Genomic DNA, 27823 nt, shown 5'->3' with positions numbered 1-27823 from the left:
TTGAATAATAAATAATAATTATAAAATAAATATCTATATAGATACCCACAGCTGAACAGATAAAGTATGGAAATTATCTATACCAAAAATATACGGTATATATATAAAGAAGATGACCCGTGACTACTGACTACCCAGTTTGGAAAAATCAAACTTGACATTTTCTCTAGAAAATCATCAGAAAAGAAAAAGAAAAAGAAAAAGAAAAAGAAAAGAGAGCTTCCTTCCCAAGGAAGGGAATTGATTGACAAAAAGACACAGCACACGTGCGTGTCTTTATATATATATATATATATATATATATATATGATCACTCACAGGCAACCGGCAATAATAACGAAAGAAAGAGAGAGTGGAAGGACGCATGAATAATAAAAGAGTAATGTACAAATCAAAGCTTCAACAACTGTCCCAGCAGAGAGGATGGGAGATCCCTAAGTATGAAGTCACTAAAGAGGGACAAGAGCACAGCCCTCACTTTTATGCCACTGTCACCGTCGACGCCACCCTCTTTTCTACTCCTTTCCCCTCTTCTTCCACTAAGAAAGCTCAAAACGACGCTGCTAAGCTCGCCTATAAATACTTCTCCGACCACCCTCGCCCTTCCTCCTCCTCCCCCCTTAATGGTAATTGAATCCCTTTTGTTTCTTTGTAACGCTTCATTTCTTCCCTTTTTTATATTTCCTTGTGCTTTAATTGCACTGTATCAGATATTTTAAAGACTTTTTTCGGCTATTTTTTTTTATTGAAATGAAATTATTTTGTAAATTAATGTTTGATTAAGAATGAATGCTTGAATAATAACGTTTGCTTCTTATAATTTATTTATTTTTTGTTGATAGAATGTATTGATTGATGCCTGTAATCATGAAGCTTTTTATGATAAATCATTCTAGTGGTGCCTATGCTTATTTACACTGCATCAAGAAATGAAGAAACTGATGTTATGCTGAAGTTTCTGCAGACTGTTCGGGTGGAAGCGCTGGGGAGAATACTCGTCCATCTCCCGGAGGGAAATTGGAATTAGACATACAAGATGCAAATCCAACTCCCCTGTCAAATGAAGCCGGGGCAGTTGCCAAGACTGATGAGAGTTTTGGAGGTGAGAGAGAATTTAGTATTGATTTTTTTTCCTTACAAAATCATTACCGTTTCTTAGTGCTGGAGTGGAGTCAGTTGGATGTGCTTGATACTCATGGTTGCATTCCAAAACGGCAACCATTTGTTATGGAAACAATAGGTTTTCCTCTCTAAATTGACAGGCATGAAAACAGGTTATATACACAGCATCTAGAATTCTTTTAGCTAAATCAGTTGTCTCTATGGCGTCAAAAGATTAACCAACCTCCTTTAAAAAAAAAAAGAAATTGTTCGTATTCAGCTTTTGAGAAAAATGAAAGGAACTAATACTAACCATAACCACATGGCTGTGCTGCCATATATAACAGAGTTTATGAAAATTCTTGATTGTTGAAGATGGGTTAGATCGTGAATCTTGCTTTCCAGCCATACTTGTGGTGAATGGACTCTTCCCCATGCCCAAATCTCAACAAATAGAGCTACATAACTTCTCTTTTAAGATGCTACTAAGCTTGCTCTGATAACTTTTCTCCTGTCTATTTCCCTTGTGTCTCATTCAATACTTTTTTTGGGAATATAGAATGGAGGAAAACATAAGAATTTCTACTTCAATTGTTCTATCAGTCTTTATTTTGTTTATTATTGTTATTGTATTTTCTCTGTACTCAGTTGTGCCTCGCTTGGCTGTTGAGAATCTGCTGCCTGCAATCAAAATCATTGTTTTGTAATTGGGTAATTTAATTCATTTGGTAGCTTATAGGTTTGAATTTTATAGTATAAAAGGGGAAAGGAGGGACTTTTATATTTAACGCACTGTTGGTTGCCAAGTTATTGCAGCAAATGAGAAACTGAATTCTGATTGAAGAACGTAGTAGCATCAACTAACCATGGAAACTTGATATTGAATCACCTTATTTTGTGCTTTCATGACAAGTCAGTATTTGACATATGCGTCTGAATTTTCTCCTGGCTTACAGGTATTCTGCACTTGTTTAAAAACCAGCTGCAAACCTATGCGCAAAAGAGAAATTTCACTCGACCTGTGTATTCTTGTGAGCGTGTGGGTCCTCCTCATGCTATTCGCTTTAAGTGCAAGGTCACTGTAAACGGACAAACCTATGAGAGTCGGGAATATTTTCCCACATTGAGCAAAGCTGAAAATGCAGCTGCAAAAGCTGCATTGATGTCATTGTTGCCAAATGGAGTTGAAGAGGTTATTTTTCTAAATAAACTCATTGTGGAGATGCAAAAATCTGTTGGTTACGCTTGCAATTTTTGTGTTTGTATCTTTTAGACACATGATTACACTTCTTTATGTAATTTATTGTTTTCTTTTTAGGATGAATCTGGTTATAAGAATCTTTTACAAGATATGGCTCAGAGAGAAGGTTGTGGTTTGCCAACTTATTTTACAGAGAAATCTGGTGAAGCTCATGCGCCTACTTTCATTTCAACAGTGGAGATAGATGGAGTGAATTTTACTGGAAAAGAAGCAAGAAATAAGAAGCAAGCAGAGATGAGTGCTGCAAAGATTGCATACACAGCTCGAAGACGTTGACTGGTGCTCAATGGGGATGCGGGTTTATGTTGTGTCTTTATGCATATCCATGGCAGATGTGTGCATGCATATGACACCATAGAACAGTGTACAGATATCAAACGTTTTTTACTATCTTAGAGTACAAGTCGGTAAATCAGGATAGAGAGTAACTCAAACTTGCGTCTCCATGCTATTTTAGATGATTTGACATGAATAACACCTGCCTCCAGGTAGAAAGCTTTAACTGTGATATAAGATGAACTCACAAAAATCTTCACTGAGGTTACTCTATAGTTTTGTTGAAGAATAGAAAACCACTCCTAGTTTAAGAACCTTCTTTTGATGTCATTTTCTACCTGTTCCTATATTCTAATGGGCCAATATATTTACCAAATGCCTTCCTGTCTGCTTTCCAATTCCAGAGAAAAAGGTTTGCTGGTTTCAACTGATGAGCACTATTTTTGCATTTTCTTTCCAAAAGAATAAAAATATTGGAATTGCTGGCAGCAAATTCTGTAGTTAGCAATCATCTCCATTGCATCTCCAGGGCAAGATAGTTCAGCAATGGCAAGCATCACACCTTCGCCTGCCGCAGCCATCTCTTCGTCGCCTAAACATGACCTGACTTCATCTTCTTTGCCTTCTGATTCCCCCACTAGTTTAGCCACAAGCTCAAGCATCGAGTATCAAACACAGCCTACAACCTTAAAGATGAACAATTCAAGTAAAATGGATGAGCTTCCTCTCTCATAATCCAATATTCAAAATTCAATGTTATAACTGTCGTCACAAAGTAAAAAAAAAAGATACCATTAATCATATTCAAAATTCAATATTTTGTTTGTCTTTGGGCACCAAAACAGAGAGAGAGAGGGAGGGAATCGCATTGGATTTTGTTGTTAATAACACTAATCCTTAATCAACAAAGGCTCCGGCTCTCCATAATCCTGAATTGTCCATGATCAGACTACAAAGATTCTGTACTCCTAAAAACAAATTTTAAAAAATTGGCCACATATTTTATAGTCCAAAATGATTATTCTCCAAATCTGTCCAGTTGTGAGATGGAGATTTTATATGGTCAAGAAATTGGATCTTCCAGGTAAAGCTTTGATCGTGTTAACCAATCTGAAAATCATTTCATATCATTTAGGATCATTAGTATTATACTTTCTGTAGATCTTATGGTAACAAAATCAATGTGTCAAATTTTTTTACAAAAAAATAAAAGGAAAGAAAAGAAATGGAAGTAACCAACTATGAGTGACCAAGTTGGTAAAATGGATGCGAGCTAAAAGACCTTATGTGGTATCTAATTTAACTTTCTTTACTTTCTAATATTGATGGCAACGGAATACATAGTGTAAGTCTTGTTTTACAGTTTTATTCAAGATATAGAGATTTAGTTTAGTGCGTGTAAACTGACTTAAAATACGGCACACAGAGAGAGAGAGAGAAGAAGAGAGATGAACCTAAAAAACTTTATATTAAAAACACAATCATGGGACATAATTTCTCTAGCCCCCATAGAAATGAAAGAAATTAAGTGGGGAGGTGTAATTTCGTAATGTGGTATAACCTAGCCATTGCTTGAAAGGATAGTATGATAATTAATTAGGTGTCCATGTTCATGGTAGGTGAATGCTAATTTTAGCTAACAAAGAAGCTTTCTCCCCAGTAGAGAGACTGATAACTCTGAAAACCCTGAATCGAGTCGAAGCACCAAGAAAGTGAAATTGAGAGACAACGATTTGGAGGTTGGAACTGATGATAGTCTTGTTATGATTGCTTCTTTGCAAGCGGACACCATAGATTACAAGAAGGTGGTGATAGAGGGGAATGAATCTGAGGCAGTAGCAGTACCAGCCTTCGAGGGGCAATCTCATTGACAATATTGATGTGGAGGATGGAGATGTTGTGGTTTTGGACGAAGCCTTTTCGAGTGATTGACCTAGAGAATGATTATTTCTTCAATTTTTGGAACAAGCTGATTATGTGCATGCTTTTGTTAGTGATCCTCGAGCAATCTTGGGTCATTATTTAACAAAGCAGCCAAAGGGTTGAATATATTTTTAGGGGTAAAACTTATTCTTCTATATAAGTTATTTAACATAAAATATTAACATGATTAAAATAAATTATAAATGAAAAACAAATTGAATCTTTAATTAACATGCTTATTATGAAACATAAAATCTATCTCACGTACGAAATGTACAAGATTTTCTTATAGTTTATTTAATAAAAAGTTGAAGGATTATAATTAACCTAAGTATATTGTATGAGTTTAATTCATAAGTGTGTATTTAGCTTAGGCTCAACCCACGAGCCTAAACTATTTTAGTCTTGGATTTGAATTTATTATTATAAAATAATTCTTTCATCCATAAAAAAACTACTTTTGTCAACCTCTTATTTTGTTCAATTCAACAAATGAATTTGAGTATTATTTTTTTTTCAAAAGATTTTTTTTAAAACCTAAACAATTTTTTCAGCTAAAAAATATCAAATTTTAAGCCGAAATATTCAGGTTTAATTTTGATTTTATAACAAGTAATCAAAGCGGGTAATGTTGGGAATTAATCCGGATAATTATCAAATCCCCCCCCTCCCCCCGGCGAAACATCTAAAAATTTGTTTTTGTTTAGTGTATGCTTGTTTATGCAAAATCTTGTTTGTATGTTTATGCATATCATTTAGTTTTTATTCTAAATTATAATGACATGATGCATATTTAAAAGAACTAAAATAATATTAAAGTATTTATTTAATCTTGTATAGTTGGAATATTTTTGTTTGTTTACTTGCTTTACAAGCTTTATGTTAGACGTTTTTATTTTCATGGGAGGATCCAAAACTTATTTATAAATATATGGTTATTACTATTTTTATATAGATTTTACGATGACTTCAACTCAAAAATTGGTTGTCCCAGCCAATGTTGTTTTGACAAGTACTACTTATGAAGATTTCACAACATCTTTTGCAGTACTTAATGAGAAAAAAATTTAATATATTGAACTTTAAGAGGTGGTAGAAAAAAATATATTTCATCTGACCACCTTGAACTTAATAAAGTTCTTGACAGAGGAAGCGTCAAAGTTGCCAAATAATAATCCGATCTCATTATTGTGGCAGCTATGGACGCATGGAGTCATAATGATTTTGTATGCAAAAAATACATTTTAAATGGAATGGACAATACATTATAAGATGTGTGTAATTCAATCAAGGCTGAAGATGCCCGTATGAAAAAAATTCATAGTCAATAAATTTTTAAATCTTGATTTAAGGACTGTTATGAGCCAAGTTCAAGAATTTCAGCTCATCTTCTATGATATTAATGATAAAGGTATGTTACTAAGTGAATCATTCCAGGTGGTTACAATAATTGAAAAATTACTACCATCTTGGAAAGACTTTAAGAACTATGTTAAGCATAAGCATAAGAAAATAAAAGTTGAAGATATCATTATGAGGTTAAGGATAAAAAAGGACAATAAGTTATTTGAAAAAAGAGCCAGCTCTTCCCTTTTCTTTTGATATCTGGCCAAACGAGCCATTTTTTTATATAAAAAAATTTCAAAAAAAATTAGGGATCTTCGTTGATTTATTTATAGGTCCCTTACATTTTTTTTTTGTTTTGTTTTGATAGCTTTTATGGTATATACAATTTATAGACTCTTACTGTTAAATGTGAATATGATATGCAATACATCTTTTCTTTTCTTTTTTCTTAAAAAAGGGTAGTAATAATAAAAAAAATAAAAAAAAAATGTTTCCTTTTCTTTTAATTCAAATTTTAAGGATTTATTTACTGGTACCAAAGTCAGGAATACTATACTTTTTGGGTTACACAATATTTACCAACACTAAAGTTGAAAATATTCATAGGCAACTATTCACCAATATCAGAGTCAGGAATATGATAAACAGACCATTAAAGCATAATACAAAAAATCCTTAGCAATTCAAGACAAAACCAGCATTGCAGCCTACCTTAGGTAGGACACATAAGTGGTAATAATATCTTTCCTTTTGCGTAACTAGTTTCGGACCATAGAATCTCTGTTGACTAGTTAGGGTTCCTAGTGACCATAAAACCAGCATTGCAGCCTATCTCAGGTAGGATGCGTAAGAGGTGATAATATCTTTTCTTTTACGTAACCAGTCTCGGACCAAAAAATCTCTGTTGACTAGTTAGGGTTCCTAGTGACCATAATATTAGGTGTCGACTCCTTAAACTAGACCTTTTCCCTTAAGAATAAGATGCTAGATATCTGTTCTTCGCATTTTTAGAATTTTTTTTTAAAGATCGCTGTGATGTCAGGTGATATTATCCTTATACTAGACAAATGATATTCATCATAATGCTTAAATATAATCAATAAATGTTTTATTTTTTCAAGATATGCTTCCATTAAAATAAGCACAAGAAAACAGTTCAATGAAGAAAACAATTAAAGCTAGCTTAAGTAGTCATCATCAATTGAAAGATGATGAAGTTGAGCCTAAAACGAGTAAAAAGAAAAAAAATAAAAACCAAAATGATTGGTCCTGATTTTTTAACATACATGTTAGAAAATGAACCTCAAATATGTTTTAAGACAATGTTTTATCCTAAAGCTTTTTATTAAAATAAGGTAATTGATAGTGAAATTGAATCAATTATGAATAAATCATACATTGAAACTAATGGATCTTTCACTTGGAAATAAACCATTAGGACATAAATAGATCTCTAAGAAAAAAAAAATGAATGTTGATGGAACTATTGATAAATAAAAGTAAGACTTATTGTTAAAGGATTCAAACAACATGAAGGTGTGGATTATTTGGACACTTATTTACCGATATCAAGAATAACTTTCATTTAAATGTTAATAACCATCACAACTAACAACAAACTTGAAATACATCAAATAGATGTAAGAATATCTTTCTTAAATGGTGACCTTGACAAAAAGATAGAACAATTCGAGGGGTTTATTGTAAGTGAACAAGAAAAGAAAATCTATAAGTTTGTGAAGTTATTATATGGTTTAAAATAATTACCTAAATAATGACATAAAAAATTAACAAGGTTTTATTGTCAAATAAGTTTTTAATTAATAAAATTGATAAATATGTTTATATGAAAAAAATAGATACAAATTATGTCATTATATGTCTCTATATTGAAAACATGCTAATGTTAGATATCAATGATCACATGATTAGTCTATTGAAAAAATATTAATTAATAAGTTTGACATGAAAGGTTTGGGTGTTGGAGATGTCATACCAGGAATAAAAAATTCTAGTGCATCTAATGAATTGGTATTGTTCCAATCTTATTACATTGAGAAAATTATCGACAAATTTTTAAAAGCGATAATAGCACTATCAAAATACAAATTGACATAAGTTTACATCTATTTAATATAGATATAAGAGAATAAACAAATTAGAATATTTAAAAAAAATTAAAAAGCCTAATGTACGTCATGAATTGTACAAGACCTGATGTTGCTTACTCGATTACTAAATTGAGTAGATTTATCAATGATCAGAGTATGGATCATTGAAAAGCAATAAAATGGATACTCAAATAGTTGAGATATACTTTGGACTATAAACTACACTATATTATTTACCTAGCGGTACTAGAAGGGTATAGTGATGCCAAAAAAAATATTTAATATTAAGGATTTGAAATCCACTAGTTAATATATCTTCACATTTGATGGCACAATTGTGTCATGAAAATCCTCTAAGAAAACTCATCACAAGATGAATGATGAAATTGGAGTTTATTGTGCTCGATAAATCTAGAGAGGAAGCTAAGTGACTTCAGAATTTCTTAGAGGATATTTCATATTGACCGAAACCAATGTTATCAATTTGTTTCAATTGCAACAGTCAGTCTGCAATTAGAAAGACACAAAGTTGTGTGTATAATACACACACACACACACACATTGTTAAACACTTGCTTTCAAATTGAATTATTTTTATTAACTATGTAAATTCAAAGAAAAGATATATTAGATCTGCTAACCAAATGTTTATTGAGAGAACTTTTATATAATTCATCGAGGGGAATGAGATTTAAACCTTTAAAGATAAAAAATATATATATATAATAATGGTAACCATACCTAATTTCTCAAAGATTCTAAGATCTATATTAAAATGAAAAACTAAGTCATATAACTTTTTTGATAGAACTCAGAAAATATTATTTCTTGTTTATTCATATAATGAAACATGCACTGGTTATAGGATGATAAATGGTGAGCTATGTTTTTGATAATTTTTATATCTTGGTATGCCATATGAAGTATAGAGATATACTTTTAATGAAAGATTACCTATATGAGTGATCAATATGGTTATTCCTTTGAAAATTTTGATAAAATGATGAATTTCTTAAAGTAATCATGGATCCAAGAATTGTTCAATGCTAAAATAAACACAACAGTGAAAAATAAAAGAAAATATCTAGATGAAAAACCATGTGAAAGATATTATATTGGTTTACACAAAAGGCCGAATAGTTTAATACATTAAATTCATTATTTAACCGAGTAAATCTAATAGTATTTTATTAAGAAATGTTCAAAGCTAAAAACTACTCATCTTTTTGTAATGATTCCCCAAATCATTATATCTCTATATATATTTGAGTCTTTTATACAAGTAAGATAATTCCATTCATGTGAGGGAATATTGAGATTTGTTTTAATAAAATATAGTTAATGGACATATTTGAGTTTAGATTTAAAGTGAGTTTCACTCACTTTCAGAGTTAAAACTTTGTTGAAAATTATTTTTTCTACAAAAGTTCTTTAATAAAGAACATTAACATGATTAAAACAAATTATTGGTGAATAGAAAATTGATCTAAAAACCCCTGTCCGACATGTTTATTAAAACCCAAAAACTTATATCACACATAGAAAATATACATGGTTGTCTTGAAGTCTATTTAAGGGGAAGTTGTAGGTACATAAATAAACCTAAGCAATTTGGTATGGGTTTAGCCCACATGCAAGTGCTTGGCTCGACTCGAGCTAGGGTCTTTAGGTTTTTTTGTGACCTTTAAAGATCTATTTTTGTCAATTTATTATTTCATTCAGTTCAGCCCATGAATTTGATCAGTTTTCTTTCAAAAGAGTCTTTTTAAACCTCTCAAGTTTTTTTGCTAAAAAAAATCAAATCTAAAGCTAAAATATTGAGGTTTAATTATGGTTTTATGAAGGGTAATCAACAAAGTCGGTAATTGTGAGAATTAATTCTTGTATCAGTTTTGGTTTAAAAATCCTCTATAAAAAGAGGGTGGAGTGAAGGAAGAGTTTTCAATACTGTTTTTCAAAAAATTATTAACTTTTTCAAATATCATATTTTTAGGTTTCTTTTACCTTTTTAAATTTATTTTAAATCTAGATTTCTTTTCTAAATCTAGAGCTCATGTCTATGATATCCACTCTCCCAGAATTCAATCAGTCAAGAAGATTGCTGACATAATTAACAAAATATTTGCAGTTCTTAAAAGAAACATCTTATGAGTTAACCCTAATTGCGGATTGTTAAGCTAGTTGTTTAACAAGGAAAGAATTTGAGAGAAAATAGAAGGAAAGAATCAGGGAAAAGAATAGAGAAGAAGAAATGCACTATTATTATTTGATTTATAAGAAATGTTTGTTTTCAAATTTATACCTTAATTAATTTCAACTATCTTGACTAACTAACTCTCTAACTCCTAATTAATTTCAACCAACTAACTAATTGAGCTTAACAACATTAATCACATGTTTAACATGTTCTTCGGTCTTCAAACCTTCCACGGTTCTGCAATTGATACTATCCTTCATTCCAGTTGCTGCTGTTGTTTCTTTTAATTCCATCATATATATCTTTTTATTTATTTATTTATTGTTTTCTATTATTTTAAATCAAATTATTTGCTTCAAGTTCAAGATAGACTCTGATACCACCAATCGTTAAGGTAGTGGCTTAACAATGATTCTTTTCCCTTTCCTTTTTTTTTTTTTCTCTTTTATTCCATATTGCATTTTATTTATGCCTTCAATTCTTTAAAAGGCATCAAATTGCTTAGCGTACCTTGTGATGAATCAATGCCATTACCATTTTATTTAGATTGATGCTTTTATTGATTCCTCAAGTAAATTTGCCACTAATATCTTTGCTAAATATAATAAATTATGAATTAAATCGTCTTAATCATTTTGACCAACAAATTTCATTTAATAGTACGACTAATCTTGAATAGTAAAAACAAATCCCCACCTAATCTTTATAGTAAAAACAAATTTTTTTAACTATCTAGGTGGTGGCTCAATGGTAAAAGTTTGGGATCAAGAGGTTTGCTTCCTCTGTGATCTCAGGTTCGAGCCCTATGGTTGCTCATATGATGGCCACTAGAGGCTTACATGGTCGTTAACTTCAGGACCCGTGGGATTAGTCGAGGTGCGCGCAAGCTGGCCCGGACACCCACGTTAAACTAAAAAGAAAAAAAACAAATTTTCTTTATTGAAGACTTTAGAAGAAAATCATTTAGTAGTAAATGATGTCCCTTCAATTTCACATCCTCGTCTCCACCTCGTCTTTGAAGCACCTTACCTTTGAAGTTGATTTGCTTGTTTCCACCCCAAGTTTTTTTTGATGTATAATATAATTATTAGTAAGAATAATTATATAAGGGTGTATTAATTAATTTAATATAAAAAATATAACAATAAAGTAAAAATAAATAGATGTAGCATCTCAAGTTTTTTCAGCGGTGTTTAAGAATATTATAGTTATTATTTTTCAAAATATTTTTCGTTTATAAATACATTGAAATAATATATTTTTTTTATTTTTAAAAAATTATTTTTAATATTAACATATCAAAATAATTCAAAAAAATAAAAATATTAATTTAATTTTTTTTATCACCCTTGTTTTATGAGCAAATGCAAGCAAGAATGATTCTTGACATTTTCTCTAGAAAATCACGAGAATAAGAATAAGAATAAGAATAAGAATAAAAAAGTAAAGAAAAAGAAACCTTAAGGGAATTAATTAACTGACAAGAAGTCGCACAACCAACACGTGCACGTGTGTTGATGCATGCTATATAACTGCATCACTCACAGGGAAAGGCAAAGGCCGATGCCATTAAAAAGAAGCAGAGAGCAAGGGACGCCTACAATGTACAAATCAAATCTTCAAGCAGTGTGCCAGCAGAGAGGATGGGAATTGCCTACCTATCAAGTCACTAAACAAGGACAAGATCACAGCCCTCTCTTTTCAGCCACTGTCACCGTCAACGCCACCTCCTTTTCCTCTCCGTCTCCCTCTTCTTCCTCTAAGAAAGCTCAAAGCGAGGCCGCTAAACTCGCCTATGACCACTTCTCCCTCATCTCCTCCCCCTCCGCCTCCCTTTCTGGTAATTGAATTCGTAATTTTGTCTCTTTTAATATAATGAAATTACTTCGTAAATTAATGTCTGATTAAGAATCAATGCTTGCATAATAACATTTGATTATTATAATTTATTTATATTTAGATTAATTAATTATCATTTTCATGTTGTTTTTGTTAATAGAATGCATTGAATGATTGATTGATGCCTGTAATCATGAAGCTTTTTATGATAAATCATTCTAGTGTTGCTTATGCTTATTTACACTGCATCAAGAAATTAATAAACTGATGTTATGCTGAAGTTTCTGCAGGCAGTACGGGTGGAAGCGCTGGGAAGAATACTCGTCAATCTAATGAAAATCCAACTCCCCTGTCAAATACAAATCCAACTGCTGGGAAGAATACTCGTCAATCTCATGAAAATCCAACTCCCCTGTCAAATGCAAATCCAACTGCTGGGAAGAATACTCGTCAATCTCATGACAATCCAACTCCCCTGTCAAAAACAAATCCAACTCCCCTGTCAAATAAAGCCGGGGCAGTTGCCAAGACTGATGAGAGTTTTGGAGGTGAGAGCAAATTTAGTATTGATTTTTTTTTTTCCTTACAAAATCATTACCGTTTCTTAGTGCTGGAGTGGAGTCAGTTGGGTGTGCTTGATACTCATGATTGCATTCCAAAACGGCAACCATTTGTTATGGAAACAATAGGTTTTCCTCTCTAAATTAACAGGCATGAAAACAGGTTATATACACAGCATCTAGAATTTTTTTTGCTAAATCAGTTGTCTCTATGGCGTCAAAAGATTAACCAACCTCCTTAAAAAAAAAAAAAAATTGTTCGTATTCAGCTTATGAGAAAAATGAAAGGAACTAAATACTAACCATAACCACATGGCTGAGCTGCCATATATAACAGAGTTTATGAAAATTCTTGATTGTTGAAGATGGGTTAGATCGCGAATCTTGCTTTCCAGCCATACTTGTGGTGAATGGACTCTTCCCCATGCCCAAATCTCAACAAATGGAACTAGAGGAAGTCCTTTTAAGATGCTACTAAGCTTGCTCTGATAACTTCTCTTGTGTCTATTTCCCTTGTGTCTCATTCAATACTTTTTTTGGGAATATAGAATGGAGGAAAACATAAGAATTTCTACTTCAATTGTTCTATCAGTCTTTTCTGTGTTTATTATTGTTATTGTATTTTCTCTGTACTCAGTTGTGCCTCGCTTGGCTGCTGAGAATCTGCTGCCTGTAACCAAAATCATTGTTTTGTAATTGGGTAATTTAATTTATTTGGTAGCTTATAGGTTTGTATTGTATAGTATAAAAGGGGAAAGAGGGGACTTTTATATTTAACGCACTGTTGGTTGCCAAGTTATTGCAGCAAATGAGAAACTGAATTCTGATTGAAGGTGGTAGCATCTACTGACCATGGAAACCTGATATTGAATCACCTTATTTTGTGTCTTCAATAACCCCCCTGTTTATTTTGTGCTTTCATGACAAGTCAGTATTTGACACATGCATCTGAATTTTCTCCTGGCTTACAGGTATGTTTAAAAACCAGCTGCAAACCTATGCTCAAAAGAGAAATTTCACTCTACCTGTGTATTCTTGTGAGCGTCTGGGTCCTCCTCATGCTATTCAATTTAAGTGCAAGGTCACTGTAAACGGACAAACCTATGAGAGTCGGGAATATTTTCCCACATTGAACAAAGCTGAAAATGCAGCTGCAAAAGCTGCATTGATGTCATTGTTGCCAAATGGAGTTGAAGAGGTTATTTTTCTAAATCAACTCATTGTGGAGATGCAAAAATCTGTTGGTTACGCTTGCAATTTTTGTGTTTGTATCTTTTAGACACATGATTACACTTCTTTATGTAATTTATTGTTTTCTTTTTAGGATGAGTCTGGTTATAAGAATCTTTTACAAGATATGGCTCGGAGAGAAGGTTGTGGTTTCCCAACTTATTTTACAGAGAAATCTGGTGAAGCTCATGCGCCTACTTTCATTTCAAAAGTGGAGATAGATGGAGTGAGTTTTACTGGAAAAGAAGCAAGAAATAAGAAGCAAGCAGAGATGAGTGCTGCAAAGATTGCATACACAGCTCGAAGACGTTGACTGGTGCTCAATGGGGATGCGGGTTTATGTTGTGTCTTTATGCATATCCATGGCAGATGTGTGCATGCATATGACACCATAGAACAGTGTACAGATAATCCAACGTTTTTGACTATCTTAGAGTACAAGTCGGTAAGTCAGGATAGAGAGTAACTCAAGCTTGAGTCTTCATGCTATTTTAGATAATTTGACATGAATAACACCTGAGGGAGGAGGTAACCGCAAGAACCTTCTTTTGATGTCATTTTCTACCTGTTCCTATATTCTAATGGGCCAATATATTTACTAAATGCCTTCCTGTCGGCTTTCCAATTCCAGAGAAAAAGGTTTGCTGGTTTCAACTGATGAGCACTATTTTCTTTCCAAAAGAATAAAAATTTTGGAATTGCTGGCAGCAAATTCTGTAGTTAGCAATCATAATCCCTCCATTGCATCTCCAGGGCAAGATAGTTGTTCAGCAATGGCAAGCATTACACCTTCGCCTGCCGCAGCCATCTCCTCTTCGCCTAAACATGACCTGACTTCATCTTCTTTGCCTTCTGATTCCCCCACTAATTTAGCCACAAGCTCAAGCATCGAGTATCAAACACAGCCTACAACCTTAAAGATGAACAATTCAAGTAAAATGGATGAGCTTCCTCTCTCATCATCCAATATTCAAAATTCAATGTTATAACTGTCGTCACAAAGTATAAAAAAAAAAAAGATTTCTTCAATTTTTGAAACAAGCTGATTATGTGCATGCTTTGGTTAGTGGTCCTTGAGCAATACTGGGTCATTGTTTAACAAACCAGCAAAGGAACCAGCTTTTTTTTTTTTTTGATTAAAACTTGGTTGAAAATTAATTTTTTATATAAGTTATTTAAATAAAATATTAACATGATTAAAATAAATAATAAGTCAAATCTTTGATTGATATATTTATTGTGAAACATAAAACTTTCTGTTTCACGGATAAAATATACAAGATTTTTTTATAGTTTATTTAATAAAAAGTTGAAGAGTTATGAATAACCTAAGTATATGGTATGAGTTTAATTCATAAGTATACACTTGGCTCAGGCTTAACCCACGAGCCTGAATCTATTTTAGTCTTGGATTTTAATTTATTATTGTAAAATAATTTTTTGATATGTAAAAAACTATTTTTGCTAGCTCCTTGTTTTGTTTTGTTCAACAAATGAATCTGAGCATTATTTTTTTTCAAAAGAGTTTTTTTTTTAAACCTAAACATTTATTTAGCTAAAAAATATCAGATTTAAAGCCGAAATGTTTAGGTTTAATTTTAATTTTATAACAGGTAATCAAAGCGGGTAATGTTGGGAATTAATCCGGGTAATTATCAAAATTAATTATTTATTAGTTTTGGTTTCAAAATCCACTATAAAAAAGAGAGGGTGTGAAAGAAGAGTTTTCTACACCATTTTTCAGAATTTTTAGACTTTTTTTGTGTCATATTTTTAATGTTTTCTCATCTTTTTAGCTTTGTTTTAAGCTTTGATTTTCCTCCTACATATAGATGTTAGGTCTATCCTTGTTAAGAGATATCTCAGTTACATTATCTTTATTTGTAGACATTGTTTAGAGGTTTTTAGAAGTCTATCTAAGCAATATGGTATTGTTAGAATCTTGAAAAGCTTATTGTAAATATCATTTGCACAAAGTGAGGAGTAATAAAATCTTGAAAAGCTTTATATGTTTTATAATATTTACAAGTTTGCCATTATATATAAAATTGCATGTTTATAGTTTCAACATGTATGAACACTAGAGTTTCCTTGAACATATAATTTATTTAGAATGTTTTTCTTATGATAAACTAAACATCAAAGCTTACTTGTCTAATTATTTTGAATTACAATCTTAGGGCTTTATTCTTTGTATTTTTTTTTGTTTAGTTTATACATGTAATTTCACAATCTTGTATGATATATTTATTCCATTTAAAGCAATTTATATGCATGATGCATGTCACATTTTTTCCCCAAACATCTAAAAATTTGTTTTTGTTTAGTGTATGCTTGTTTGTATATTCATGCATATCATTTAGTTTTTATTCTAAATTATAATGATATGATGCATGTTTAAAAGAACTAAAATAATATTAAAGTATTTATTTAATCTTGTATAGTTGGAATATTTTTGTTTGTTTACTTGCTTTACAAGCTTTATGTTAGATGTTTTTATTTTCATGTGAGGATCCAAAACTTATTTATAAATATATGGCTATTACTATTTTTATATAGATTTTATGATGACTTTAACTCAAGAATTGGTTGTCCCAACCAATGTAGTTTCGACAAGTACTACTTATGAAGATTTCACAACATCTTCTACGTTGCTTAATGAGAAACCTGAAAAACTCAATGGATTGAACTTTAACAGGTGGTAGAAAAAAAATTATTTCATTTGACCACCTTGAACTTGATAAAGTTCTTGACCGAGGAAGAGTCAAAGTTGCCAAATAATAATCTGATCCCATTATTGTGGCAGCTATGGATGCATGGAGTCATAGTGATTTTGTTTGCAAAAATTGCATTTTAATTGGAATAGACAATACATTATATGATGTGTGTAGGTCAATCAAGGCTGAATATGCCTGTATGAAAAAAAATTCATAGTCAATAAATTTTTAAAATTTTAAATTGTTGATTTAAGAACTGTTATGAGCCAAGTTCAAGAATTTCAGCTCATCTTGCATGATATTCATGCTGCAGGTATGTTACTAAGTGAATCATTCCAAGTGGCTATAATAATTGAAAAATTACCACCATCTTGGAAGGACTTTAAGAACTATGTTAAGCATAAGCATAAGAAAATAAGAATTGAAGATATCATTCCGAGGTTAAGGATAAAAAAGGATAATAAATTATTTGAAAAAAGAGCCAATTCTTTCCCTTTAGTTTTGATATCTGGCAAAACAAGCTATTTTTGGATATCAGAAAATTCCAAAAAAAAAATAGGGATCTTCGTTGATTTATTTATAGGTCCTTTACATTTTTGCTTTGTTTTGTTTTGTTTTGTTTTGATAGCTTTTATGGTATATTCAATTTGTGGACTTTTACTGTTAAATGCGAATCTGCTATCTTTTTTTTCTTAAAAAAAGGGTAATAATAATAATAATAAAAAAATATGTTTCCTTTTCTTTTAATCCAAAATTTGCGAATTTATTCACTGACACCAAAGTCAGGAATACTGTACTTTTTAGGTTATGTAATATTTACCAATACCAGAGTTAAAAATATTCATAAGCGAATATTCACTAACATCAAAGTTAGAAATATTATAGACAAACTATTTAAAGCATAATACAAAATTTTTTGAGGTGGTCAACAACTTCCACGTCAAGTTTTTTAATGTATAAGATAATTATTAGCAAAACTAAATAAAAATAACAATTTAATCTAAACCAATAATCTAAACCAATAGATATCAATTAAAACTAACCTGAGTTTTTTTAAATAGTTACTTTACTTGATATGTATATTATCAAACCGACCCAAGATATATAAGATATATGTGTGTGTGTATAAATATATATTATACACATATGCATGTATAATATTTATAATTTTATTATTTAATATATATAAATGCTTCAAATATATATATATATATACACATTACTATTTTATTTTTTTGTTTAATAATAAATAATAATTATAAAATAAATATCTATATAGATACTCGTAGCATAACAGATAAAGTATGGAAATTATCTATACCAAAAATATACAGTATAGATATAAAGAAGATGACCCGTGACTACTGACTACCCAGTTTGGAAAAATCAAACTTGACATTTTCTCTAGAAAATCATCAGAAAAGAAAAGAAAAGAAAAAGAAAAGAGAGCTTCCTTCCCAAGGAAGGGAATTGATTGACAAAAAGACACAACACACGTGCGTGTCTTTATATATATATATATATATATATATATGATCACTCACAGGCAACCGGCAATAATAACGAAAGAAAGAGAGAGTGGAAGGACGCATGAATAATAAAAGAGTAATGTACAAATCAAAGCTTCAACAACTGTCCCAGCAGAGAGGATGGGAGATCCCTAAGTATGAAGTCACTAAAGAGGGACAAGAGCACAGCCCTCACTTTTATGCCACTGTCACCGTCGACGCCACCCTCTTTTCTACTCCTTTCCCCTCTTCTTCCACTAAGAAAGCTCAAAACGACGCTGCTAAGCTCGCCTATAAATACTTCTCCGACCACCCTCGCCCTTCCTCCTCCTCCCCCCTTAATGGTAATTGAATCCCTTTTGTTTCTTTGTAACGCTTCATTTCTTCCCTTTTTTATATTTCCTTGTGCTTTAATTGCACTGTATCAGATATTTTAAAGATTTTTTTAGGCTATTGTTTTTAATGAAATGAAATTATTTTGTAAATTAATGTTTGATTAAGAATGAATGCTTGCATAATAACGCTTGCTTCTTATAATTTATTTATTTTTTGTTGATAGAATGTATTGATTGATGCCTGTAATCATGAAGCTTTTTATGATAAATCATTCTAGTGGTGCCTATGCTTATTTACACTGCATCAAGAAATGAAGAAACTGATGTTATGCTGAAGTTTCTGCAGACTGTTCGGGTGGAAGCGCTGGGGAGAATACTCGTCCATCTCCCGAAGGGAAATTGGATGCAAAACCAACTCCCCTGTCTAATGAAGCCGGGGCAGTTGCCAAGACTGATGAGAGTTTTGGAGGTGAGAGCAAATTTAGTATTGATTTTTTTCCCTTACAAAATCATTACCGTTTGTTAGTGCTGGAGTGGAGTCAGTTGGATGTGCTTGATACTCACGGTTGCATTCCAAAATGGCATCCATTTGTTATGGAAACAATAGGTTTTCCTCTCTAAATTGACAGGCATGAAAACAGGTTATATACATAGCATCTAGAATATTTTTTGCTAAATCAGTTGTCTTTATGGTGTCAAAAGATTAACCAACCTCCTTAAAAAAAAAAAAAAAATTGTTCGTATTCAGCTTATGAGAAAAATGAAAGGAACTAAATACTAACCATAACCACATGGCTGAGATGCCATATATAACAGAGTTCATGAAAATTCTTGATTGTTGAAGATAGGTTAGATCGCGAATCTTGCTTTCCAGCCATGCTTGTGGTGAATGGACTCTTCCCCATGCCCAAATCTCAACAAATGGAACTAGAGGAAGTCCTTTAAGATGCTACTAAGCTTGCTCTGATAACTTCTCTTGTGTCTATTTCCCTTGTGTCTCATTCAATACTTTTTTTGGGAATATAGAATGGATGAAAACATAAGAACTTCTACTTCAATTGTTCTATCAGTCTTTTCTGTGTTTATTATTGTTATTGTATTTTCTCTGTACTCAGTTGTGCCTCGCTTGGCTGCTGAGAATCTTATGCCTGTAATCGAAATCATTGTTTTGTAATTGGGTAATTTAATTCATTTGGTAGCTTATAGGTTTGTATTGTATAGAATAAAAGGGGAAAGGAGGGACTTTTATATTTAACACACTGTTGGTTGCCAAGTTATTGCAGCAAATGAGAAACTGAATTCTGATTGAAGAAGGTAGTAGCATCAACTGACCATGGAAACCTGATATTGAATCACCTTATTTTGCGTCTTCAATAACGCCCCTGTTTATTTTGTGCTTTCATGACAAGTCAGTATTTGACACATGCATCTGAATTTTCTCCTGGCTTACAGGTATGCTGCACTTGTTTAAAAACCAGCTGCAAACCTATGCTCAAAAGAGAAATTTCACTCTACCTGTGTATTCTTGTGAGCGTATGGGTCCTCCTCATGCTATTCGCTTTAAGTGCAAGTTCACAATAAATGGACAAACCTATGAGAGTCGGTAATATTTTCCCACATTGAGCAAAGCTGAAAAGGTTGTGGTTTTCTTTTTAGGATAAGTCTGGTTATAAGAATCTTTTACAAGATATGGCTCAGAGAGAAGGTTGTGGTTTACCAACTTATTTTACAGAGAAATCTGGTGAAGCTCATGCGCCTACTTTCATTTCAACAGTGGAGATAGATGGAGTTATTTTTACCGGAAAAGAAGCAAGAACAAAGAAGCAAGCAGAGATGAGTGCAGCAAAGACTGCATACACAGCTCGAAGACGTTGACTGGTGCTCAATGGGGATGCGGGTTTGTGTTATGTATTTGTGCATATCCATGGCAGATGTGTGCATGCATATGACACCATAGAACAGTGTACAGATATTCAAACGTTTTTGACTATCTTAGAGTACAAGTCGGTAAGTCAGGATAGAGAGTAACTCAAACTTGCGTCTTCATGCTATTTTAGATGAGTTGACATGAATAACACCTGCCTCCAAGTAGAAGCTTTAACTGTGATATAAGATGAACTCACAAAATCTTCACTGAGGGAGGAGGTAACCGCAAGGTTACTCTATAGTTTTGTTGAAGAATAGAAAACCACTCCTAGTTTCAGAACCTTCTTTTGATGTCATTTCCTACCTGTTCCTATATTCTAATGGGCCAATATATTTACCAAATGCCTTCTTGTCTGCTTTCCAATTCCAGAGAAAAAGGTTTGCTGGCTTCAACTGATGAGCACTATTTTTGCATTTTCTTTCCAAGAGAATAAAAATATTGGAATTGCTGGCAGCAAATTCTGTAGTTAGCAATCATAATCCCTCCATTGCATCTCCAGGGCAAGATAGTTGTTCAGCTATGGCAAGCATCACACCTTCGCCTGCGGCAGCCATCTCTTCTTCGCCAAAACATGACCTGACTTCATCTTCTTTGCCTTCTTATTCCCCCACTAATTTAGCCACAAGCTCAAGCATCGAGAATCGAACACAGCCTACGACCTTAAAGATGAACAATTCAAGTAAAATGGATGAGCTTCCTCTCTCATCATCCAATATTCAAAATTCAATGTTATAACTGTCGTCAGAAAGTAAAAAAAAAGATCCCATTAATCATGGATTCCAAATGCTTTTTAGGAGTCGAAGCACCAAGAAAGTGAAATTGAGAGACAAAGATTTGGAGGTTGGAACTGATGACGGTCTTGTTATGACGGTCTTGTTATGATTGCTTCTTTGCAAGTGGACACCATAGATTACAAGAAGGTGGTGATAGAGGGGAATGAATCTGAAGCAGTAGCAGTACCAGCCTTCCACGGGCAATCTCATTGACAATATTGATGTGGAGGATGTAGATGTTGTGGTTTTGGACGAAGCCTTTTCAGAGTGATTGACCTTGAGAATGATTATTTCTTCAATTTTTGCTTTAGTTTTCTAAGAATTTTAGGATGGGCCGGTCACCTGATATTAAGATCGTTTCTTAGAAAAGCATAGGGTTTTCTAAGAATTTTTGAGATGGGCCGGTCGCTTGATATTGAGATCGTTTCTTAGAAAAGCGTGGAGTTTTCTAAGAATCTTAAGATAGGCAGGTCACCCGATATTGAGACCATTTCTTAGAAAAGCGTGGAGTTTTTTAAGAATTTTAAGAGGGGCCGGTCACCTGATATTGAGACCGTTTCTTAGAAAAGCGTGGAGTTTTCTAAGAAGTTTAGGTTGGGCCGGTCACCTGATATTGAAACCGTTTCTTAGAAAAGCGTGAAGTTTTCTAAGAATTTTAAAGTGGACAGGTCACCCGATAATTGAACCATTTCTTTGAAAAGCGTGAAGTTTTTCTAGAAATCTTAAGATAGGTAGGTCACCTGATAGGGAGATCATTGTTTAAGAAAAAGCATTGAGTTTTTAGCATGATCAGACAATTTATCTTTACAACACTTACTACGCGAAGCACTTGACAAGTTTTGCTTCGTAAGCATTGTAAAGAGGGGGCATATGTTGTTACTCAATTTTGGACCCCACGTGCTGGAGACGGTGCATGCCCGTTTTGAACCGAGTGTAGGAGTGTAGCTCATATTTGCTGGAAAATTGACAAAAGCGGAGGAGAAAGAAATATTTTTTTTTCGAAACCTGTTTGAGCTGTTTTCTACTTTTTTTTATCCTCCCCCTTTGCTGCCAAAATCATCAGGTTTCTTAGACTAACTAGGGGTCTTCATAATGCTAAATTCGTTCATTCGTTATCTTGTTTTTAAGGTTGGATAAATCCCTTAGAATTTGCACTAAAAAAAACTGATTCTGTTGTTGTCGCAATTTTTTTTTCGAACTTAGGCTCTGATTCTGACTTGGTTTCGTACGATATCTGACCATCCTAGCTATATTTTGTCACTTATGACATGTTGAAGAATTGACCTACACCTTTATCGGGTCCTAGAGGTCACTGTTCTTATAGCAGATTCTCAGTCAGATTTGGATGCTCGGCATTGTTAGATTAAGAAAACCTTTTTGACTAACTAGATCCCTGCCAAATTCTGTTATCTAAAACGATTTTATCTCACTTTGAATCTTTCATCAAAGTTGTAGTCCGGGGCACATAGATGAATTTGGGCTTTTGAATTGATTGATTTCGATATCAGAAGCTCAAGATATTCCTGTTTGAAATCTAGTGTGAAAGCAGGGATTCCTGCCGCGAGAAGGATTTTTGCCCGAGTTTGCAAGGACACAATTGCAAGATGCTTAAAGATTGAAGACCAATTGCAGGCCAATTTGAATCCTTTTTTGACCAAGGACCAAATGGAAAAAGTGCTAAAATAAGGAGGATGATTGAAGATAAAAAATATAAAGGAATTTTGCCGAAGGAAGACATTGAAGAAAACACGTTTACCTGCACAACTAGCCGTTTTCTTTCTTTCCTTTTTATCTGAAATTTCTTGTTTGGTTTCCATGTTTCTCTCGCTTGAATGGAGAGCTGCAGACCACGTTTTTATTGCCTCATTTCAAAGGGAGCAGCTGGTCCTATGGAAGGAAAGAAAAGAGCCACACCATCCTCTAAAACTGGAAAGAAATCAGACGTGAGCACAAAATCAAAATCAGAATATTGCAGTTTCCTTTTTGTGTTTTTTTTACTGCAAATCAGTAGGGATTTGCATTCTAGAATTAATGCATTAAATCTTTCCTAAATAGAGATATGTTAGACTATATATAAGCCCCTCTAATGACCTAGAAATGGGAGGAGAAAAAAAAAAGAAAGGGCAGGAAAAACGAGCAAAAAGAAAGACGAGAAAAAAAAGTACAAAAGAGAGGCAGACAGTAGGTGAGAAAAACGCAGAGAATAGAGAAAGTTTCTTTCATTCGCTAGTGTTACTGTGAGGTTGGGAAGATTGACAGTAGAAGAGAAAGAAGAGAAAAAAAAGAAGAAAAGAGAAGAGAAACCATAAACCAGCAGGGACTACCTGTTGGTCTTGGCTTCATTTTTTTTGCATATAAAATCTGCAGCAGGGACGAAGGAAGTGCAGGAACCCGTTGGAGAGGGACTAACGAAGACGCAGAGGAAAGAAAACCAGAAAAACAGACGCAAATACAGAGCAGGAGGAAAAGATTTGAAACAGCCGAACACGGATCAACCATCACGCTTTCAACGTCGCTGCAACTTCTTCGCTTCCGTTCCCAGGTCTGTTTTCTCTTCACCTCGCAGCATGTATTTTTCTGTTTTGTGTGTTGCAGTGTTCAAGTGAATTAATTCACTTGAACAGTATTCGCCAGCCTTCTTTGAACTATAACTGCGCCCCCCTTTTTTTTTTGTGTCCAGCCGGGTCACTTGCCCACCCAGCCGGACTTACTTTTTTTTTTTTTTGAAAAAATAAAAGAAAGAGAAAGAGATTTATTTTCTGGAATATTTATTTTAAAGTCTGAATTTTTTTATGTTGTAAAAAAAATATATACCAATCTCGTATTTAGAATACCCGGTTTTCGACGCAACTATGGCAAATATACATATATATATATATATCAAAATTTGTTTTCTTGTGTGTTGCATACGGCTAATACCCTAACATGTTTTGAACGCTCTTTTTTTATATACAAAAACTATTGGAAGTTTTGAAAATGTGTTTTCGCATGGATTTCTTAAACACAACAAATATTATTTTCTTGCATTTCTGGATTTTACAACATGTTTGTAAAACTCCAAAGGGTATTGGCCAATATTCCAAAAATATAAAAATCTTATTTTGGGAAAATTCATCTATTATTCACCGCTAATGTTTGGAATAATTTGTTATTATTCACTGTTAATATTTGGATAAAGAAAATCTAAGTGGTAAATATCCAAAATGATTTTCTAGGAATAATAAGTCATTACACATCATTGAAAGAAGCCTCGATTATAATTGAGGACATTTCAATTTTTTACTCCACGGTTTACGAGCCGTGAGAGTATAAAACACTAAGACAAAAATAGGCTTTTAAAGCGCTCTAGATTTCTAAATTTTTGTCCCTCCTCCTTGCGATTTACGAGTCACAAACTCTTGAAATACTAAGGGAAAAATGAGCTTTTAAAGCACATGGAATCTCCTTGGATTTCTATCTTAATAAATTTAGTTAGAATCAAATCGAGAAAAAATTGATGGGATTAGAAAATACCAACACCGTAGCAATTATAAGACAAACCAAACACCAAACAACTTATCTTAGGTAGGGCGTACTAGGGGTGCTAACACCTTCCCTTTACGCAACTAGTCCCTTGCCTTAGAATCTCTGAAAGACCAGTTAGGTTTCCTAGTGACCATAATACTAGGTGGCGACTCCTTTTTACACAAACAATAAAGACCCCGAAACCAATCGAGGGTCACCGCGACACCACGCTCCGCCGCGAGGGTGTGACAGAACTATTGATAAATAAAAAGTAAGACTTATTGTTAAAGGATTCAAATAACATGAAGGTGTGGATTATTTGGACACTTATTTACCGATATCAAGAATAACTTTCATTCCAATGTTAATAGCCATCACAACTAACAACAAACTTGAAATACATCAAATAGATGTAAGAATATCTTTCTTAAATGGTGACCTTGACTAAAAGATAGAACAACTCGAGGGAGGGGTTTATTGTAAGTGAACAAGAAAAGAAAGTCTATAAGTTTGTGAAGTTATTATATGGTTTAAAATAATTACCTAAATAATGACATAAAAAAATTGACAAGGTTTTATTGTCAAATAAGTTTTAAATTAATAAAATTGATAAATATGTTTATATATATAAAAGTAGATACAAATTATGTCATTATATGTCTCTATATTGAAAACATGCTAATGTTAGGTAGCAATGATCACATGATTAGTCTACTGAAAAAATATTAATTAATAAGTTTGACATGAAAGATTTGGGTGTTGGAGATGTCATACCAGGAATACAAAATTCTAGTGCATCTAATGAATTGGTATTGTTCGAATCTCATTATATTGAGAAAATTGTCGACAAATTTTAAAAAGCGATAATAGAACTGTCAAAATATAAATTGACATAAGTTTACATCTATTTAATATAGATATAAGAGAATAAACTAATTAGAATATTTCAAAAAAATTAAAAAGCCTAATGTACGTCATGAATTGTACAAGACCTGATATTGCTTACTCGATTAATAAATTGAGTAGATTTACCAATGATCATAGTATGGATCATTGAAAAGCAATAAAAGGGATACTCAAGTAGTTGAGATATACTTTGGACTATAGACTACACTATATTATTTACTTAGCGGTACTAGAAGGGTATCGTGATGCCAAAAAATATTTAATATTAAGGATTTGAAATCCACTAGTTAAGATATCTTCACATTTGATGGCACAATTATGTCATGAAAATCCTCTAATAAAACTCTATCACAAGATGAATGATGAAATTGGAGTTTATTGTGCTTGGTAAATCTAGAGAGGAAGCTAAGTGACTTCAGAATTTCTAGAGGATATTCCATATTGACCAAAACCAATGTTATCAATTTGTTTCAATTGCAACAGTTAGTCTGTAATTAGAAAGACACAAAATAGTGTGTATAACACACACACACACATTGTTAAACACTTGCTTTCAAATTGAATTATTTTCATTAACTATGTAAATTCAAAGAAAATATATATTAGATCTGCTAACCAAATATTTATCGAGAGAACTTTTGTATAATTCATTGAGGGGAATGAGATTTAAACCTTTAAAGATAAAAAAAAAATATAATAATGGTAACCATACCTAATTTATCAAAGATTCTAAGATCTATATTAAAATGAAAAACTAAGTCATATAACTTTTTTGGTAGAACTCAGAAAATATTATTTCCTGTTTATTCATATAATGAAACATGCACTAGTTATAGAGTGATAAAGGGTGAGCTATGTTTTTGATAATTTTTATATCTTGGTCTGCCATATGAAGTATAGAGAAATACTTTTAATGAAAGATTACCTATATGAGTGATCAATATGGTTATTTCTTTGAAAATTTTGATAAAATGATGAATTATCTAAAGTACTCATGAATCCAAGAATTGTTCAATGCTAAAATAAATACAGCAGTGAAAAATAAAAGAAAATATCTAAATGAAAAACCATGTGAAAGATATTATACTGGTTTACACAAAAGACTGAATAGTTCAATACATTAAATTCATTATTTAACCAAGTAAATTTAATAGTATTTTATTAAGAAAAGTTCAAAGCTAAAAACTACTCATCCTTTTGTAATGATTCCCCAAATCATTATATCTCTATATATATTTGAGTTTTTTATACCAGTAAGATAATTTCATTCATGTGGGGGAATATTGAGATTTTGTTTTAATAAAATATAGTTAATGGACATATTTGAGTTTAGATTTAAAGTGAGTTTCACTCACTTTCATAGTTAAAACTTTGTTGAAAATTATTTTTCTACAAAAGTTCTTTAATAAAGAACATTAACATGATTAAAACAAATTATGGATGAATAAAAAATTGATTTAAAAACTCTTGGCTGACATGTTTATTAAAACCCAAAAATTTATATCACACATAGAAAATATACGTGGTTGTCTTGAAGTCTATTTAAGGGGAAGTTGTAGGGACATAAATAAACCTAAGCAACTTGGTATGGGTTTAGCCCACATGCAAGTGCTTGGCTTGACTCGAGCTAGGGTCTTTAGGTTTTTGTGTGACCTTTAAAGATCTATTTTTGCCAATCTATTATTTCATTCAGTTCAGCCCATGAATTTGATCAGTTTTCTTTCAAAAGAGTCTTTTTAAACCTCTCAAGGTTTTTTGCTAAAAGAAATCAAATCTAAAGCTAAAATATTGAGGTTTAATTATGATTTTATGAAGGGTAATCAAAGCCGCTAATGGTGAGAATTAATTCTTGTATCAGTTTTGGTTTAAAAATCCACTATAAAAAGAGGGTAGAGTGAAGGAAGAGTTTTCAATACTGTTTTTTAAAAATTTATAAACTTTTTCAAATATCATATTTTTAGTTTTTTTTTTTTTTAATCTTTTTAAATTTACTTTAAATCTAGATTTCTTTTCTAAATCTAGAGCTTATATTAACTTTGATTAGTATACCTTATTCTTATTTAATTCCTTTTTATTTATGTAGTGGCTCCCTCTTCATCCATATTCATGTGTATTATTCTAACTTCAATGACATTATCCAATCAATTATTAATATAGATGCTGATGTGATCACCATTAAATACTTTGATTAGTATTTGAGTTTTTGTCTTCTACTTTCAATTTTAATATTCAAGTGTGTAATCGTTCAATTTTTGTAATCAAGTGATTTTGATTGATTCTACTAATGCATATGCTAATGTAGTTGTTA

General features: G+C 32.3%; 1 protein-coding gene and 1 long non-coding RNA gene across 8 annotated transcripts in view; one reads left to right on the top strand and one right to left on the bottom strand.

Annotated features, from left to right (window-relative positions):
- Window positions 1-306: 306 nt before the first annotated feature.
- On the top strand, window positions 307-20673 carry LOC112325693 (double-stranded RNA-binding protein 1). 6 transcript variants are annotated; one of them, XM_052449361.1, is made up of 5 exons: window positions 308-626; window positions 956-1102; window positions 2058-2293; window positions 13940-13988; window positions 20111-20517. In XM_052449361.1, the coding sequence occupies exons 1-5, from the start codon at window positions 365-367 to the stop codon at window positions 20278-20280; spliced, it is 864 nt and encodes a 287-aa protein (XP_052305321.1). In that variant the 5' UTR covers window positions 308-364; the 3' UTR covers window positions 20281-20517. The 6 variants fall into 6 exon arrangements, 5 of the variants coding, with proteins under 5 accessions (XP_052305322.1, XP_052305321.1, XP_024448328.1 ...); XR_008058157.1 differs by lacking the exons at window positions 13940-13988; window positions 20111-20517 and adding exons at window positions 2420-2902; window positions 20544-20673 and having other exon boundaries at window positions 309-626; XM_024592558.2 differs by lacking the exons at window positions 308-626; window positions 956-1102; window positions 2058-2293 and adding exons at window positions 11751-12056; window positions 12337-12603; window positions 13587-13813.
- LOC127904745 (uncharacterized) overlaps window positions 2618-27823 on the bottom strand; it is a 41162-nt gene continuing 15956 nt past the window's right edge. Inside the window, exons 2-3 of one of the 2 annotated variants that reach the window (XR_008058159.1) lie at window positions 20484-20867; window positions 2618-2840 (exon numbers count right to left, since the gene is read on the bottom strand). This is a non-coding gene — a long non-coding RNA (uncharacterized LOC127904745). Of the gene's footprint in view, window positions 2841-20384; window positions 20868-27823 lie in introns of those variants that run through there. The other variant, XR_008058158.1, reaches the window with a different exon arrangement.

The sequence above is a fragment of the Populus trichocarpa genome, chromosome 19 (assembly GCF_000002775.5).
Source record: "Populus trichocarpa isolate Nisqually-1 chromosome 19, P.trichocarpa_v4.1, whole genome shotgun sequence".
NCBI lineage: Eukaryota > Viridiplantae > Streptophyta > Magnoliopsida > Malpighiales > Salicaceae > Populus > Populus trichocarpa.
This window is presented reverse-complemented; position numbering and strand designations above follow the sequence as displayed.

What these genes read in the sequence shown, in the direction of transcription:
- LOC112325693 (XM_024592559.2), top strand. Translation starts at nt 11,780, where the DNA reads ATGCCATTAAAAAGAAGCAGAGAGCAAGGGACGCCTACAATGTACAAA. An exon ending in GACTGATGAGAGTTTTGGAG is followed by an intron (nt 12,604 to 13,586) that starts GTGAGAGCAAAT and finishes CCTGGCTTACAG; the next exon opens with GTATGTTTAAAAACCAGCTG. An exon ending in TGCCAAATGGAGTTGAAGAG is followed by an intron (nt 13,814 to 20,061) that starts GTTATTTTTCTA and finishes TTTTCTTTTTAG; the next exon opens with GATAAGTCTGGTTATAAGAA.